Below are 18401 nucleotides of genomic sequence, written 5' to 3' on the forward strand. Positions count from 1 at the left end.
GTTGCAGCAAACGGGGGGCGAACGGGGGCTGCTCTTCCTGTGGTGCTCAGCTTCTCATTCTGGTGGCCACTCTCGTTTTGGAGCACAGGCTTTCGAGTGCACAGACTTCAGTAGCGGCAGCCCATGGACTTAGTTGCTCCACAGCATGTGGAATCTTCCTGGACCAGGGATCAAACCCATGTCCCCTGCGTTGGTTCTTTACCATTGGACCACCAAGACAGTCTGAGAATACGTTTTAAAACATAGTCAGGTACCCAGGAAGCTTGGGTACATGTGATAATTGCTTGCTGCTTTGCTTCACTTTCCAACGTGTTAGTGCAACTCACTAAATTGAAGGTCCTGGCTTATATTCATCTTTGAATCTAGACAACATAGCACATAGTAATCGTCATTTATTGAAAAACTACGGTTTGCAAAGCACTGTTCTTCCCTACACAACAGCCTGGGGCATTATTTGCATTTTGGAAATAAAGGACACAAGCTCGGGGGAGTTGGATCGCTCGCCCGAAGGCACACTGCGGGGCCAGGATCCCAGCTGAGGGCTGTGCGGCCCTAGAGCCATAGGCATCGTCCCCAGGCAGACTCTCTAGGCGCTCAGTAACTGTGTGTGGAGTGCAAAAACAGAGGAGGCATCAGGATGACGTCATTAAGGGGATGGCATTGAGCTAGGTGTTAAATAGAAGTAAGATTTAGGTGGGGTGAAAAGGGCAGGGTGGTGGCGAGGGGTAGAGGATTCAGGCGAAAGGGACAGCCAATTAAAAAAATGAGAACATAGAGGCACAGAGAGAGTATATGTAGGACTTCTGGTTTCCTACCAAGTAGGATGTGTTTGAAGATGAGTAGAGGATAGTAGTTTGGGTCTAGGTTGCAGAGGGCCTTGGATGCTAACCTGAGATGCTTGGACTTTACTTTAGAGACAGAGTCAGTCCATCAGAGAGAATTTTTATCAGGAAAGAGCCTTGCATGCAGAAATACTCACCTAGAATTTGGAAGAAAGTTCAAGGCTAGTGATTCCTTGAGAATGCTTGTCTGAAACAGAGTAATGCTCTTTTGGATGAGAATGAACTAAAAAGTCCATAAGTAAGAGCATTTTCGAGGTATCTGAACTCTCAGACTTGACCATAGGAAGATGATTGGCTGGTTTCAATATTCGTGGTAATGTGTAGAGGAGAGGGCAAATAGAGCTGTCAAACAAAAGATAAAGCAGGAGGCTGCAAATAAGAGTGTTCTGGAGTCTTAAGAATTACTAGTTGGAAGACCCAGATTTGTAGTCTTACAAGAATGGGTAGTCTTGAAAGAAAGTCCCACGGAAGAAATAGAGTCGGGCCTAATAAGACAAAAGGCTATGAGGTTGTTAAAAGTTGAGTGGTAAGAACTGTGATGGACATAAGTTAGAAAATATTTGTCCTTAAGGAATCACATGTTGTTTTAGGGTAGTGGTCCATTAAGTGGGTAGACTCTCGTGAGTTATTCTAGGGTAAGGGTTTAAGAAGTGTCTTGAGTTTCTGGCAGGTTTATGACTTCATCAGGTAAAAATATCAGATTCCATCTCAGCTAAGCTATGCCTAAGTCACACTTCCTTAATGGCCGCCTGGCTCTATTTAGAGAGTTCTATTAGCAACACTGACTCCATTTTGATCTTCCTTTCACATAGCTGATGAACAGATGACTCATTAGTGGTGTCATTGCTTTCTCTTGACACTTGATTGACATGTAGGCTTTAGAAAAGCCTTAGAGTATGAACGTCTGTGTCTGTGAATCACAGTTTCTACTCTGGTCTTTTCTGACGTAAAATGAACTACTGGGTGCTTTCAGTTGTCTCAACTCTATACACTGTCACACAGCCAGGCATCTATATCTTCAGGGAAACTGCCCTTTCAAGGATCATCAGTGGGATTAAAATAAATCACTTTAGTTTAGTCTGCTATTGTTCCAAAGTTGTTTTTTTTTTCTATCCCCCTTCTCCTGTAAAGTATTTCTCATTATTTGCTGAAACACTCTCACTAGATGTAACAAATTGCTTTCCTCCAACCTCAACAGTTATGTCTCTGTGATAATTTGCCTTTTGACTTCGTATAACTGAAATATGGGCATTTTCTCACAATGTGCTTTTCCCCCACTCAACATTATTTTCTTGAGACCATTATAGAACATGTAAGTATTCCACTGTGTGAATACACCACAGTTTATTCATTCTGGTTTATTCATCCTGATTATTCATTCTGGTTTATTCATTCATCCCCACGTTGAAGCTTTCAGAATATCCAGAACTTGCTTTCTCTCTCTCTTTTTGGCCATACCTCATGGCTTGTGAAATTTAGTTCTCCAACAAGGGATCGAACCCCGTCCCTTGGCAGTGAGAACACAGAGTCCTAACCACTAGATGGCCAAGGAGTTCCTGAAACTTGCTCATTTTAAGTAAAAAATCTCCAGGATGCAGGACACACACATACATGCGTGCACACACACAGTATTCCATAGAAAAACCTGTGTGTACTGATCGGATTCAGTTTCCATTGCTTAAGAAGAATCTTAGATGATTATTGCAATTTCTAATATTTTTATTCTCCCACTGGCCTTAAAAAAAGATCCAAGAAGAAATTCCACTTTAATGAGAAGACTTGTTTAAATCAAAGACACTTGTTTTTGTTTGTTTGTTTGTTTTCCTCTTAACATTTTTATTCTTAAACTTTTTCCCTCTATGGACTCTCACTTTTTTTTTTTAACTAGAATTTCTTTTTTTTTTTTTATTTTATTTTTAAACTTTACAATATTGTATTCGTTTTGCCAAATATAAAAATGAATCCGCCACAGGTATACCTGTGTTCCCCATCCTGAACCCTCCTCCCTCCTCTCTCCCCATACCCTCCCTCTGGGTCGTCCCAGTGCACCAGCCCCAAGCATCCAGTATCGTGCATCAAACCTGGACTGGCATCTCGTTTCATACATGATATTTTACATGTTTCAATGCTATTCTCCCAAATCTCCCCACCCTCTCCCTCTCCCACAGAGTCCATAAGACTGATCTATACATCGGTGTCTCTTTTGCTGTCTCGTACACAGGGTTATTGTTACCATCTTTCTAAATTCCATATATATGCATTAGTATACTGTATTGGTGTTTTTCTTTCTGGCTTACTTCACTCTGTATAATAGGTTCCAGTTTCATCCATCTCATTAGAACTGATTCAAATGTATTCTTTTTAATGGCTGAGTAATACTCCATAGTGTATATGTACCACAGCTTTCTTACCCATTCATCTGCTGATGGGCATCTAGGTTGCTTCCATGTCCTGGCTATTATAAACAGTGCTGCGATGAACATTGAGTACACGTGTCTCTTTCCCTTCTGGTTTCCTCGGTGTGTATGCCCAGCAGTGGGATTGCTGGATCATAAGGCAGTTCTATTTCCAGTTTTTTAAGGAATCTCCACACTTCTCCATAGTGGCTGTACTAGTTTGCATTCCCACCAACAGTGTAAGAGGGTTCCATTTTCTTCCACACCCTCTCCAGCATTTATTGCTTGTAGACTTATGGATTGCAGCCATTCTGACTGGCGTGAAATGGTACCTCATAGTGGTTTTGATTTGCATTTCTCTGATAATGAGTGATGTTGAGCATCTTTTCATGTGTTTGTTAGCCGTCTGTATCAAAGACACTTGTTTTAATTTAGAAAAGTTTCTTGGGGGCCTCACTGGTGGTCCAGTGGTAGACACCCTCTGAGCATCCAGTGCAGGGGGCATGGATTCAATCCCTGATCAGGGAACTAAGATCCCACACATCTTGTTGTGTGGCCAAAAAAAAAAAAGTTTCTTGATTAGTGGAAAAAAAAAAAAAAGCTTCTTGATTAGTACAGAAGGCCAACTTGGAAAAGCTGAGTATATATCAGAGTAATTTTATTTTGTTCCTAAGAGAAACTCCTTGAAAGCCAGATCCAGGTTGACTGTTTGACCGGTTCACATTCTAGGTGAGAAGCTGCTGCAGAGCTGGCCCCTGGTTCAGAAATGTTGCTTTCAGAATTACTGTTCACGCGAATGTTGTGGCAGGGTCCTCTGTCACTTGTGGGTGAACCCTCACACTAGTGCGGGGCACCCCAAGAGCCTGCGTCCAAGGGCGTGTTCAGTGGACTTTGGGGTCTGCTCACCTGCGACTGGGCACTAATGCTTGCCTGTCTTCCAGCTTTCATGACACTGGTGATCACGCTGCTGCACGTGTTCTGGGGCATCGTGTTTTTCGATGGCTGTGAGAAGAAGAAGTGGTATACCCTTCTTGTAGTTCTTCTCTCCCATCTGCTGGTGTCAGCCCTGGTGAGTATTGCAAATCTGCTCGAACTGGGTTTTGGAGCTTTAAGTCCACACATCTGAAGTGATAGATTCCACTCTAAGTGAAATACACTCTCGTGGGATAATGAGGAAATTCAGAAAAAGTCATTTAAAACAATGAGTGAATGATAGATTAAATCATCCAAGTCTTACTATAGAAAGATAACTATTAATTTGTTGGTTGATCTCATAAACTATTTCTTTTTGGTAGTTGTCTTCTTTTAATTAAGTTAGTCAAACCTGAAATAGTCTTGCATTATGCTTATGTTATGGAACACATTTTAAGCAATTTCTACATTATTATGGATCCTTTTAATATTTACATTTTAATAGCTTTTTATATCATTACATAAAATTATAGTTTGCTTAACTGATCATTTGTTTTTCTACTTTTGGTTATTAGAAAGCTGTTTTGAATTGAACATCATTGTATATGAAACTTTTTCAATATGTTGTTCAGATTCTAATGAATGGAGTTAGGAAGTCAAATCGAATACTGTATAGCACAGGGAACTATATCCAATCTCCTGGGACAAACCATAATGAAAGAGAATATTTTAAAAATGTATATATGTGTATAAACTGAGTCACTTTGCTGTACAGCAGAAATTGGCACAAATCAACTATTCAGTTTTTTTTAATGTCAAAAATAAATAAATAAAATAAAAACCTGTCTGCAGCTTGAGGGAAAAAAAAGACTTCAGACAAACTCAAAAGACAATTTAAGGATTTCCTTGGTGGTACAGTGGATATGACGGAGAGGGCGGTGGCACCCCACTCCAGTACTCTTGCCTGGAAAATCCCATGGAGCCTGCTGGGCTGCAGTCCATGGGGTCATTAGAGTCGGACACGACTGAGTGACTTCACTTTCACTTTTCACTTTCATGCATTGAAGAAGGAAATGGCAACCCACTCCAGTGTTCTTGCCTGGAGAATCCCAGGGACAGGGGAGCCTGGTGGGCTATATGTATGTATAAGACAGTGGGCCGTCTATGCGGTCACACAGAGTCGGACATGACTGAAGCAACTTAGCAGCAGCAACAGTGGATACGAACCTGTCTGCCAATGCAGGGGACACAGGTTCGATCTCTGGTCTGGAAAGATTCTGCATGCCAAGAGCAACTAAAGCCTGTGCACAATTACTGAGCCCTGCTGTAGGGCCTGCAAGCCACAACTACTGAAGCCCGAGTACCTAGAACCCTTGCTCTGCAACAAGAGAAGCCACCGCAGTGAGAAACCTGTGCACCGCCACGAATAGTAGTCCCTGATCTTCACAACTAGAGAAAGCTCGAGTGCAGTAATGAAGACCTAGTACCATCACAAATAAATTAATTAATTAATTTTTAAAGAGATAATTTAATCTGTGTTAGAAAGCATTATATACAAGAACTCACTTTCTAGATTTTTAATAAAATTTTATCCAAAAAAAATTTAATATGTCACTTTCGTGCAAATTAGAAAAAGGATTTCCTTCCTCAAGATACTTTACTTTTGGGAAGAACTATAACTATGCTAATTTTGTTAGGACGAGACAGTTCATCGCTGTCGCCCAGAAAAATGGCATAATAAATATTGGGAACTTCCTTGATGGTCCAGTAATTAAGACTTTGACTTCCAATGCACGGGATGCCAGTTCAATCTCTGATCCTCTGATCGGGAGTTAAGATCCCACATGGCTGGAGGCCAAAAAACCAAAATATATAAAAGGAACAATACTGTAACAAATTCAATAAAAACCTTAAAATGGTCCACATCAAAAAAAGCTCTTAATATTAAAATCTAAAAAAAAAATTATATATATATATATATATATTAAAGCCCTTGAGGCAGATTGCTAAAATTCTCTCCAAAAGGGTTATACTATTGTTAATCATTCTGATTAATATCAAGAGTGCCTGGGACTTCCCTGGCCGTCCAGTGGTTAAGACTCCAAGTTTCCAATGCAGGGGGCTCAGGTTTGATCCCTGGTTAGGGAACTAAGATCCCACCCACATGCCACATGGCCAAAAAAATGTGAAACCCCCTCCCAAAGAGTACCCATCTTAATCCCTCCTCACTGGTATTAAAATGCCAGTTTTCAAAAGAAAGTTGAAAAGGATACTTGACTAGGTGTATTTTTAAAGCACTGTTTAATGCTTTGGTCTGATTTTAATCATAACTTGTCATATACTTAGAATGATCCCAGCCATTGCCTCATCTAGACCGTCATCATTTCTCACCTAAAGTATTCAAAAGTTCCTTCTGATGGTGTCCTGCTTCATGTTTCTTTCTTCTCCATCCATTTAGAGTTCATATCAAGTTTTCTTATACTGGACTCTGCTCTCTCACCCATCTAAAGAACAGTCTTCTTGCCTTCCCTACCTAAAACATTTCAGTCATACTAAAGTTACCCTTAATATGATGGCAGCTGCTGCTGCTGCTGCTAAGTCGCCTCAGTTGTGTCTGACTCTGTGCGACCCCACAGATGGCAGCCCACCAGGCCCCTCCATCTCTGGGATTCTCCAGGCAAGAATACTGGTGTGGGTTGCCATTTCCTTCTCCAATGCATGCATGCATGCTAAGTCGCCTCAGTTGTGTCTGACTCTGTGCGACCCCATAGATGGCAGCCCACCAGGCTCCTCTGTCCATGGGATTCTCTAGGCAAGAATACTGGAGTGGGTTGCCGTGTCCTTCTCCAATGATGACAACTATGTAAAGTCAAATCTTCATGGAAAAATAATTGGAGAGAGAATGCATTAAAGTATTAACAGTTTTCATCTCTGGATGGGTTCTTTTATTCTTTATGATTTTCAACATGTTCCAAAGTTTCTACTGTATATACTTTAATAGTCAGAAAGGAAATAGCAAGAAAAAGCCAATGTCCTTCTTATGGATCCAGTCCACCATTCATTCATTCAGCAAATAGTGCCTTCTGTATTACAGACACTGTTCTAGATGAGCAAAACAATTTACAGGAAAAAAAAAAAAAAACTGTGCCTTTACTATCTAGTGGATAGAGAGACAATAAGCAATAGACATAATAAAACGAAATATGTTAGAAATTGATTGGTGCTGTGAGAAAAAAGGGAAAGTAGAGTGGGTTCAAAGGGCTCAAGGGACCTCCCTGGTGGTCCAGTGGGGAAGACTCTTTGCTCCCATTGTAGGGGACTTGGATTCGATTCCTGGTCAGCGAACTAGATCTCACATGATACAACTAAGACCCAGTACAGCCAAAATAAGTAATTAAAAAAAAAAAGATTCTAGATTGTAGGGGCTGGGGATGTTGAATTTTCAAACTAGGTAGTTCAAAGTCAGCTTCATTGTGAAGGTGACATTTAAGCAAAGAAGTGAAGTTGGTGATGTGGCTGTCTGGAGAAGGAACATGACAGACTGAACAGCTAGTGGCAAAGTCCTAAGACTAACATGCTTGGCACGTTTATGGAAGCGAGAGTGGCCAGAACCATGAGCCAGGGGAAGTTAGTAGGAGATACTGTCACAGATTTGAAATTGGGGATGGAAGTCATGGTTGGAAATGGGAACCATATCTAGATAATGCAAGGCTTGGGCTTTTAGCCTTAGTGAAATGGATTCCTGTAGGGTGTTGGATACAGGGACTTGATTTGAATCACGTTTTAAAAGGCTCACTTTGACTGCTGTTTTCAGAGTAGACTGTAACAGGGGAAGAAATTAAATCATCAAGAGAAGGATGGGGACACCTTGGGTGAGATAGCAATGGAGACAATGAGAAATGTTCAGATTCAGGACATGTTTCTGATAGTAGAGCTAATAGCTGTTTCCTGACAGACTGGATAACGCTAGGGAGAGAAAGAGGAGCCAAGGACATCTTCAAAATTTTGAGCCTGGGCAACTCAAAGGATGGAGTTGCCATCAGCTGGGATGGAGAAGCTTGTGAGGGAGAGCAGGAGTCCTCTTTGGTCCTGGTACCTTGGAGGTGCCTGTTGGACATCCAAGGTGGGTATCTGGATGAAAAAGTCTGGAGTTTGGGAGAGAAATCCAAGCTTAAAAAGGTCATTACAGGGAGTGAGTCTAAGCAGACGAGAGAAGAGGCCAGAGGACTAAGCCCTGGGGCATTCCAACCTTGAGGCTGGGGCAAGAGCAGAACCCAGCCACGGAGACTGAGAAGGAGCAACTTAGTGACGTAGGAAGAGAACCAGGAGTCAGGTGTCCTGAAGCTAAGTGTATTAAGGAAGAGAGAGTGATGGGTTGTAGCAGAGGCCAGTGGAATAAAACCCAGACCTCTTCGTTTGACATAAGCCTGTTACTGAATCTTACTGGTGCTAAACTTAGCTCTTGCTGCTCCCCATAGTTCATATCATACACTCTATCTGAACTGACCCAGTGTGGCTCACAGGTTGTTCATGCTGTAATATCTGCAGTGATGGGTCTCCCCCCTAACCTAGGTCAGCTTAGAAAACTGTTCATTTCATGTGAGGCCTTCCTGGAAAAGGTGCACATTTCTGAAAGCACTATCCTAGCCCCTTTTTATAGCTGTGTTATAACCCTTCTCCCTGGCCAGCATTATTTTATTTGATACAGCTTTTACATCTACGTCTCCAATTAGGGTTTGATCATCAAGGATGGGATCTTGTCAATCTTTGTATCCTGAATCCCTGGCACATAGGAGATGGCCAGTAACTATTGTTGAATATTGAAAAGTTTATATTATTCTCTCTGATGATTGAAAAGAACCCAGAAAATTTGAAAGATTACATACCAAAATGTTAACAATAGTTGTCTCTGAATGACAGATTTCAGAAAAAGTTTTAAGTTTTATGAATACAGCACATGTACAGTAAAGTATATGAATCAAAAGTGTACATCTTTTTTTTTTTTTTCTAATCTTTGGGCTTCACTGAGCAGCATGTGGGATCTTATTTCCCCAACCATGGATCAAACCCACGCCCCCTGCATTGGAAGCGCAGAGTCTTAACCACTAGACCACCCAGGTCCAGTGTGTGCATCTTGATGAATTTTCCCAGTGTGAACACACCAATGTCACTCAAACCCAAATGAAAGCTAAAACATCTGCTGCCATGAGCTTCCTGGTGCTACTTCACTGCTCCCCGCCCCCCACACCCCTCCAGGGATAACCACGGTCCTGACTTCTGACTCGATACCTTGCCCTGCCTTTTGGTATTTATTAAACAGAACAGTACAGTGTTTGCTCTTGCGTCTGACTCCTTTCACTCAATCTTTGTTTGGGAAATTAATTAGTTTATAGCTATTGATTGCTATTTCTTTGCAGAATAGTGTTCTACGGTATGACTGTACCGTCATTTATCCATTCCACAACAGAGAGGCATTTATGCTGTCTCCAGGTTTTAACCATTGTGAACAGTACTGCTTTGAACATTCTAGTGTGTATCTCTTGGTAAAAATGTATGCATATTTCTTCTGGATGTATACCTGGGGTAGAATTCCTTGTCATGGGGTGTACATATGTCGATTGTTCATACCACTCACTTTTTCAGAGAGGTTGTATCAACTTACACTCCACCATTGATTTATGAGTTGTATTTTCTCCACCTCTTCATCAGCACTTAGGATTGCATTCTTTATTGTCACCCTTATCTAGCACTGGATGTGTAGTGGTGTCCCATTTTGGTTTTCATTTTCATTTTCGTGATGGTGAATGAAGTTGAGCGTGTCTTCCTATGTTTATCAGCCATTTGGATAATTCTCTTGGGATGTGCCTGTTCACATCTTTTACCCATCATTCTACTGGTCGTCTGTCTTTTTTTTTTTTTTAGGTTCTTTTTTGGTATTCTCTAAAAGAGGCTTTTATTAGATATGCCTGTCTACTCACTTCAGTCATGTCCAACTCTTTGTGACCCCATGGACTGTAGGCTGCCAGGCTCCTCTGTCCATGGGATTCTCCAGGCAAGAACAGTGGAATGGGTTGCCATTTCCTTCTCTGTTATTAGATATATGCATTATAAATAACTTGTCCTACAGTGTGGTTTGTCTTTACATTCTCTTAATGTTGAGTGTTGTGTAAAAATTAGCCTATCTGAATTTCAAGTTTTAAAATTTGTTTTACTCGTTTGTACATTTTAATTTTCTACAATAATCACGTATTGTTTCTGTAATTGTTTAAAAGAGATAATTTTATTAAAGAAACAAGCTAAAAGATGGAAAGTAGCTTCAGTTCAGTTCAGTCGCTCAGTCGTGTCCGACTCTCTGCGACCCCATGAATCGCAGCACGCCAGGCCTCCCTGTCCATCACCAACTCCCAGAGTTCACTCAAACTCACGTCCATCAAGTCGGTGATGCCATCCAGCCATCTCATCCTCTGTCGTCTCCTTTTCCTCCTGCCCCCAATCCCTCCCAGCATCAGAGTCTTTTCCAATAAGTCAACTCTTCGCACGAGGTGGCCAAAGTAGCTTAGCACCCTACAAAGTGTGTTAAAACTCAGCAGATTTGAGGAATAGAATTATCCTTAAGAATCTGAAGGAGAACCTGAAGGGCTCAGTGCCTGCCATGCCCGCAGATGCTTCCTGAGAAAAGCGCTCTTTGTGCACAAGGTGCTGTCTGCAGAATCAGCCTGTGACCCTGGCCAGAGCGGGTAGGAAGGTTTCGGGGGTTTCGCGCAAGGGAATGTGCAGGCAGGGCGAGGGTGAGGACGCTGAGGTGCTGGGGAGCACTCCCCCTGAAACCTCGCCGGGCAGAGGTGTGTGGTGACAAACTGACCCAATTAGAGCCTCTTCTTTCTTAAAAAGAACCTGTTTCTCCACCTTATCCTGGTCGAGCAGAGAAAGTATTCCTTCTCCTGTCAAAGGCTAGTCCCTTGTTTGAGCTCCAGACCTAATTCTTTGCGACCTTACTCCTTCTGTCCTCCATCACCAGCCTTACCGTCTCTTCACCGGCACATAGACGTGTCTGGGTTTGGGGCTTGCTTTTGTTTTATTTGGCCGCACCAGGTCTTTGTTGTAGCATGTGGAATCTAGTTCCCTGACCAGGGGTCGAAGCCAGGCCCCCTACTTTGGGAGTGCAGAGTCTTAGCCACTGGGAGCCACCAGTAAAGTCCCTAGACGTATCTTAAATAAAACTCTTCATTATTGCCGGTTCTTTCTAGCCGTGACTTGTTTTCCCTAGTCTGCATCGCAGCGAAATTTCTGTCATGTTCCTAGTGCATTCTGGCTTCTGTCCAACCACTCTTCTAAGACTGCATGTTTCAAGATCAAAAAGGACCTCCATCACTCCATATCTAAAGGATGCTGGGTTTTTTTTTTTTTTCCCCTCCATCTCATCAGCCTTTAGGAGGAGTTGGCCGCCCCCTCTTTGTAACATTTCCTCTTTTGGCTTCTGCATCGCGCTGTCCTGGTTCCCTCTCATCCCACTCCTTGCTCTTCTCAGATGCCTTGCTAACTCTTTTTCAGTATGAGTCAAGCCAGTAGGGTGGTGCTGGTGCTTTTATTTGCTCCTGCAATACTAAACAGCACAAATACTTTATAATTGTTCTCAGGACTGGAGCTTGACTTCGCTTTTCCCTTCTCTCTACACTAACTCTGTGGGTAATCACATTCGTAGCCGTGGCTTTAAGCCCGTTTATGAACTGTGCTTCTGTATTTCTCTTTTTAGCCCAGGCCTCTCCTCAGAGCCTCATACTCAGAAACCTAACTGCTTACCTGACATCTGTTTGTTTGTTTGTTTGTTTTTGACCATTCATTACAGCATTTGGGATCTTAGTTCCCCAACCAGGGATTGAACCTGTGCCTCTGTATTGTAAGTATGGACTCTTAACCACTGGACCACCAGGGAAGTCCCCTGACACCCGCTTTTTGAAATCTCAGAGCCAGCCCACTCTTAGTATGTCCTCTTTGGACTTGGTTCCCACCTATCACTCCTAGCTTAGTCTTTGCCCAAGTTTTTTAAACTCGGTCTTCCTCAAGTCTTGCCTAGCTCATTACTATCGCTATTTCCTTAAAGCCAGAACCATGGAAGTCACCCCTGGGCTCTCTGTTTCTCACATTGCATCCATCAGCAAGTCAAGTCCTGTCACCCACTCCCTCCATCTCTACCACCACCACCCTGGACTAAGCCACTATCCTGTACTCCACTCATTTGGTGAGGAGTTGTCTTAACTGTTCTCCCTGCTTTCACCATTGCCTCCTCGAATGCATTCTCTGCAGTTTAAAAATCTAAAATTGTTCAGCTCCTTGACCTAACATCCTTCTGCACCCTTCATTGTTCTGAGGGTAAAATTCACACTTAGCACCGACATGCCTATCTGGCCCCTGCCTTCCTCTCCTATCTCTGTGCTTTCTCTCCATACTTACACATCATTTATAGTGATTCTCAGATCCTCAGCTGCACCAAACTCTTTGCCCTGCTTGGGTTCCCTCCCTTAGTCTAAACCAGGCTGGCTTACACCTCCTCTTGTAAGTCTCAGATTAAATGCCGTTTTCTCAACGCCTTCCTTGTCCACCTTGAGTGGATCACTTTGTTCTTAACCTTTACTAGCACCGTCTCAGTTGTAGTTATTCTGTCCTGGCATTTATCACAATGTGTAAGTATTTATTTTTTTTATTATTTATTACTTTGGCTGCACTGGGTCTTCATTGCAGTGTGCAGGCTCTCTAGTTGTGGCGTGTAGGCTTAGTTGACTCCCGGCGTGTGAGATCTTAGTTCCCTGATCAGTGATCGAACCCATGTCCTCTGCATTAGAAGGCAGATTTTAACCACTGGGCCACCAAGGATGTCCTGTGATTAGTTACTTGTTTCTTCACTCATTGCCTGTCTCCCTTACTGCCATAAGCTCTGTTAGGATAGGCTCTGTGGTCTTCACTGGTACCTTGTGGGACCTCATCAGTGGTTTTTAAATGAACTTTTGGAACCCTCAGCAGTTGTGCAGCTGAAAAAGAGATGCTGTTCCCTCTTGTTCCCTTGATTGGAGAGGGTGGCTCAGATGGTAAAGAATCCACCTGCAATGCAGGAGACCCAGGGTCGGGAAGGTCCCTGGAGAAGGGATGACAGTCCACTCCAGTATTGTTGTCTGGAAAATTCCATGGACAGGGGAGCCTGGCAGGCTGTAGTCCATGGGGTCACAAAGAGTTGGACACAGCTGAGCCACTAACACTTTCACTTTCAACACAGACTTGTCTTAAGTTTCTCAATTCTCAGAGCTAGTTAACAGAAAAATGATTATAAACTGGACCCTGGTTATATAACATCTGTTTTCTATTGGGTATTTCATTAGGTCTGGCTTCTGATTACCTTCTAGGGTTGCCCTTTGAATACACCAAAGCACAGGTTTATGGGCTAGTGTCTGCTGACCAGGTTAATTCCTGTGTGTCTGTGGGCCCATGACATACATCAGATGTTTGGTGAAACACACCTCCACTATTGAAAGTATTTCATATTTTCCATTATCTTAGGTTATTCCACATATTTAATAAGGTTGCTTTTATTTTCCCTCTGCAGACCTTAATCAGTCCTCATTACGGATTAAATCTGGTGTTGGCATATATCATCATGGTGCTCATGGGCGTCTGGGCCTTCTTTGTTTCTGGAGGCAGCTGCCGAAGCCTGAAACTCTGCCTGCTCTGCCAAGACAAGGACTTCCTCCTCTTCAACCAGCGTGCCAGATAACCTCCGAGAACCAGCACTTCTCAAACAGTAAGCTGCCTCATTAGAGGAAGCACAACTGTGCCTTTTTCTAAACATCCCTTTTCCTGGTGGAATTTAGAAGAAACCAAACTATTTAGACACGATTCGGCTTTCATGCAACAGCTTTCTGAAAGGGATACATCTCTGGTGCAGCCAGCGCATGTTAGAACTTCCTGGGGAACAAAGAATACTGATCTCTGGGCTCCATCTCCAGATTTAATTGGTCTGAGCACTTGGTAATTCTTTAAAGCTTTCTAGATGACACTGATGCACAGCCAGGTTGAGAACCATTGCTGCCCAAATAGGAACTTCCTGAGAACACTGTAGGTGAATAAAAATCAGATGTTTTGCTATCTCTTAACTCAGCCTGCACTGAGCGAGTATCTGAATATAAATCCTGGTTAGCCTGTGTCTTTCGAGTTCTGAAGTCACAGAAGGCTAAAGGGCTATCATCTCTATGAACTGTTTTCATGTACTTCACTGGTACCCTGTTTTATGAGAACGTGGAGGCCGTGCTTCAAATACAATAATACATTGCACTGACACTATGATCATTTAGCCAAAGTAAGCTATGACGAATAGACTGTATTTTTCTCTACTGTTTCCAATCTTGATTTTGCTTTTTTGAAGCATCACATTGTTTTAGAGCATAGGTTCCATTTCTTTAACTAAAACCCAATTTCCAACTTCCTGGGAAGATGATATAAAACCAAGAATTTTGTGCAACTTCTGTAGGTCCTGGGCTTAAGGCTCTTCATGGGCTCTGCCCCGGGGCAGTGTTTACCAGCTGAGTGCTCACTGCTGGACTAGTTGACCTGAAGTCGTTTGTTCTATCTCTGAGCAGCTCTGCAGGTTGCTGAGTGATGTACCCTGGGACAGGCTTCACTGGAGCTGGCAGAAGTTTACTAAAAGCAGGAGGAGAGCAAGCCAGTAGAGCGGTGTTGACCCTTCTAATTTGCTCCTGTGACACTAACTGGCACATTCCCCCCAAATAGTGTAGTGGAAAATTAGGAATATGTCTTAAATTTGCCAAATTCATGCTTTTAACATAGTCCATGTACTCTTTAGATCTTGTAAATGTCTCTGGATTATTGTTGGCAGATAGGGCATTCCCTTTATAGGCGTATCTAAGATGTTTGTTCAGCTTCCAAACGACTCTTTTTTGGTTTCCTCTATAAAGAGGAATTGTGCCTTTACTAGGCTAGAAATTGTTCCCTTTTGATGACTTTTAGGGAGCTGTTGGTATGAAATGGAAATTCCGTACACATTAAAGAGAGAACCTCAGTGAATCCCATATGTACAATAGAACAGCCAAAAGAAATAGAAGCAGGAAATGAAAGGGTTCACCAATGAGGTGACAGGTGGGAGAATTTGACAAGAATTTAACAGATATGTTTAAAATGGAAATGCAGCCAGTATTTTGGGGTAGTCACACATCATTCTAAGAACCAGAACCTTACACGTGAACTAGATCTTTATCAGTGAAATCCCCTCTTATGTTTAAATTATTTGAATTTTTCAATCTGGGGATTCAGGAGCAGTAGGATTTCTGGCAAAACTATAAACAGTTTCGTAAGCAATTATAGTTATTCCCCTAAAGTGTATTTCAGCACTGACACCAGTGTTTTTGCTGGGGTTTGCAATTTTCCACCTTTATACAAGATTTTCTTTAGACTAGGTGAGTTATGGAAGAGTCAAGGACATAGAGACTGAATAGTGAAATCTGCTGTGCAGAATTGAAGGGAATTATATACCCATTGAACTGGGCTTCATTCCTATTGGAACATGGTGTTCTTTGATGAACAGAATAAGAAAAAGATACAGTTGGTTATGACGGTTGATTTACAAATCTCTTGAATGTATAACCTCGTAAAATATTTGCTGATCTTTAAAGTGTGTAAATATCTGAGAATATTGATATTACTCATACTTGAGCTCTGAGGATGTCTTCTGTGCATTAATAGTTCAATATTAAGAATCTGGGATATTGTGAAATCTCATTTATAAATGCATCTCAGGCAGGAAGAAAATTTTCTTTGATGGTGAGACTGTCTTTTTAATTCAGGAAATTATTTAGTAATTATTTAGTAATCCATGCTTACCTATGAATAAAGGAACTTTGTAGCTCCTTATTTCTCTTGTGAGTGTTGCCATAGTCAGCTTAGGCACAGTTATTGCAAATAGCCTTGTTCTGCCTGATGCCAAGGAAGCCCAGAGGGAGAGCAGCCTTCCTCTGTTGTATGTATATATTGAGATGTGCTTTCTTTTTATCTTTTCTCTTTTTTTGCATTTGTTACCTCTAAGGAACTTTCTGAGCCCTAATAGTGTTTGGAGAGGAGGCGATGGTGGTAATCTTGTATGTTCTCCTCCACACAGAGCTTTCTCAGTTTGGAGGGAAGTGAGGCTGTAGTTAAAGTTGACCATGGAATGTGAATGTTGTTGCAGCACTTGACTCTGTTGCCGTGTGAATCATTGAGATCGCTTATGGTTCTCTAATAATTTTTTTTTTTTTTAACTCATTTGAGTTAGTGGTTGTAACTGGAGACGTTTTGTTACCCTTGATCGTGGCCTGTGTGACTGGCAATAGAATAGTAGCAGCCTCTTTGCAAACCTTAGTGAAAACATGGCTGAAAGGAATGAATGGTATCTGCAGATTGTATAGAAGATGGCTTTTGTTCCCAACGTTAGTATTTTTCTTCTCGAGCACATTTCATTTTTTCCTGGGAGTGGCAGTTACGGGTCAAAAATGCTAGGTATTCTTATTGCATAGAGTTGGTGCAGGACAAGCAGTCATGATGGAAGTGTCTTCTTACCTGATCCTCTTCGCTGGCCTCACACTAGCCCTAAGACATGGATTAATGGTCAGAGTGGGCCTGAGGGCTCCAGAGAAGCCAGAATGGCAGCTTGTCTCAGGTGTCAGCAGCCGGCTTCTTGGGAAGAACTCCTTGAGAGTGTCAGCTTTTTGCTGACTTCGTTTTCCTAAGGCCCAACCATTCCCAACTCCAGGTAGACGGCTGTCACAACAAAAAAGTTTCAGAGTTCTTCTCTTAGAGCACTTTGTATATGATTGCAGTGTTTACATTTCTGATTTAATACAAGACTTTGCTTCATCCCATTAACTTTTAGTGTTTAGAGGGCTGGGCACTGTCTCTGTGTTCTATATGTATCATTTTATATAAGTTATACTGTTATGTTGTATATACTTGCAGTATCAGACCTTACGTTCAGTACACAATGCAATAGACTCTTTCCAGACTTGTATTTTTCAGTAAACAATAAAAAGATTGTCACGACTTGTTTCTCATGTTTCCTCTTCTTTGGAATAGTGTATCCTTCAGTGTCTGTTACTACAATTTTTGCCTCTTATAAAATTTGATTGTATGTTGTTTGTAACTGGTCAACTCTGAGATTCTTTTCAAAGACAAATCTTTGTTTTCTGATTTAAAATTCAAAAGGCTGATTTCATTTCTGTTTGTTCAAAAGCAGTTTGGTGCAGGCAAATTCCTTGAGGTGTCATAAACCTAGTGGAGGAGAATTCTCGAAGGTCCTGAATGCCCTTGAAAAAATCTCCCAAGTAATTGTGAGATAGTAAATTTATAAACCATCATGGAATCCTGGCTAAAGATGGCAGTTGGTTGACCAGGATAGTATAATTTAGTTTCTCCTAGTGACCCTGAGCAGCCTGTAGAGTCATTTTTGTTTTTCCTTCCCTTGGTGTGGAGTCAGTGTGGCTAAAGGGCTGGGCTTGGCCTCCACCATCAGACAGGTTACACAGAGAGTTGTTAGGGCCTGAAATTCGATACCCTGTGATGCGTCCTGATACTGGTTTAAAATGAGGCTGCTCCACATTTACGTTAACCGTGTTATTCGGTGAAGTATCCTCAGGAACCAAGGATTCTGGTCTAACTTCCCTGGTGGTCCAGTGGTTAAGAATCTGCCTTCCAATGGAGGAGATGCAGGTTTGATCCCTGGTCAGGGAACTAAGATCCCACATGCTGTGGAGCTACTAAGTCTGCCTGCTGCAATTACTGAGCCTGAGCACTGCAACTAGAGAAGCCCGCGCACCGCCTGGAAGTGCCTGTGCCTCGCATCAAAAGATCCTGTGCCCCAGAAGGAAAGCTCGCACACGCCGCAGTGAAGATCTCAAGTGCCGTAACTGACACCCAACGCAGCCAGATAAATACATAAATAATTTAAAAAATAGTAACAAAACCATAACTTGTAAGACAAAAGGTAGGCTTTCCTCAGATGACAGCCCAGATTCATGTACAATTTCTCTGTTCCTTCTGCACTGGAATTCTGGCTCTAGTTTAATTATTATTTGTTTGATATTTAGTTGGAACAGGGATTTCCCTGTGACCAGCCTCAACACATAAGAAACCTCCCATGGAAAGACCTACGTATTTTACCTTTGCCTCATTGAAAATGCTGAGTGAAGGACCCACTCCAGGCTTATGGTCTCAGCCTCCA

At 42.1% G+C, this 18401-nt stretch overlaps 1 protein-coding gene across 7 annotated transcripts in view; it reads left to right on the plus strand.

The window, feature by feature from the left end:
- Positions 1–18401, plus strand: part of APH1B (aph-1B gamma-secretase subunit) — a 57194-nt gene that overhangs the window by 26155 nt on the left and 12638 nt on the right. For 3 of the 7 annotated variants that reach the window (XM_086321387.1, XM_086321380.1, XM_086321383.1), the window contains 2 exons: positions 4180–4307; positions 13746–17224. In XM_086321387.1, the coding sequence (XP_086177513.1) occupies positions 4180–4307; positions 13746–13913 (296 nt within the window). In that variant the 3' untranslated portion in view covers positions 13914–17224. Of the gene's footprint in view, positions 1–4179; positions 4308–4725; positions 4839–13745; positions 17225–18401 lie in introns of those variants that run through there. The other 4 variants (XM_086321378.1, XM_086321381.1, XR_015134721.1 and 1 more) reach the window with 3 other exon arrangements.

Source organism: Bos grunniens, chromosome 10 (assembly GCF_055505025.1).
Source record: "Bos grunniens cultivar Pamir isolate PY7600 chromosome 10, Bosgru_T2T1.0, whole genome shotgun sequence".
Classification (NCBI taxonomy): Eukaryota; Metazoa; Chordata; class Mammalia; order Artiodactyla; family Bovidae; genus Bos; species Bos grunniens.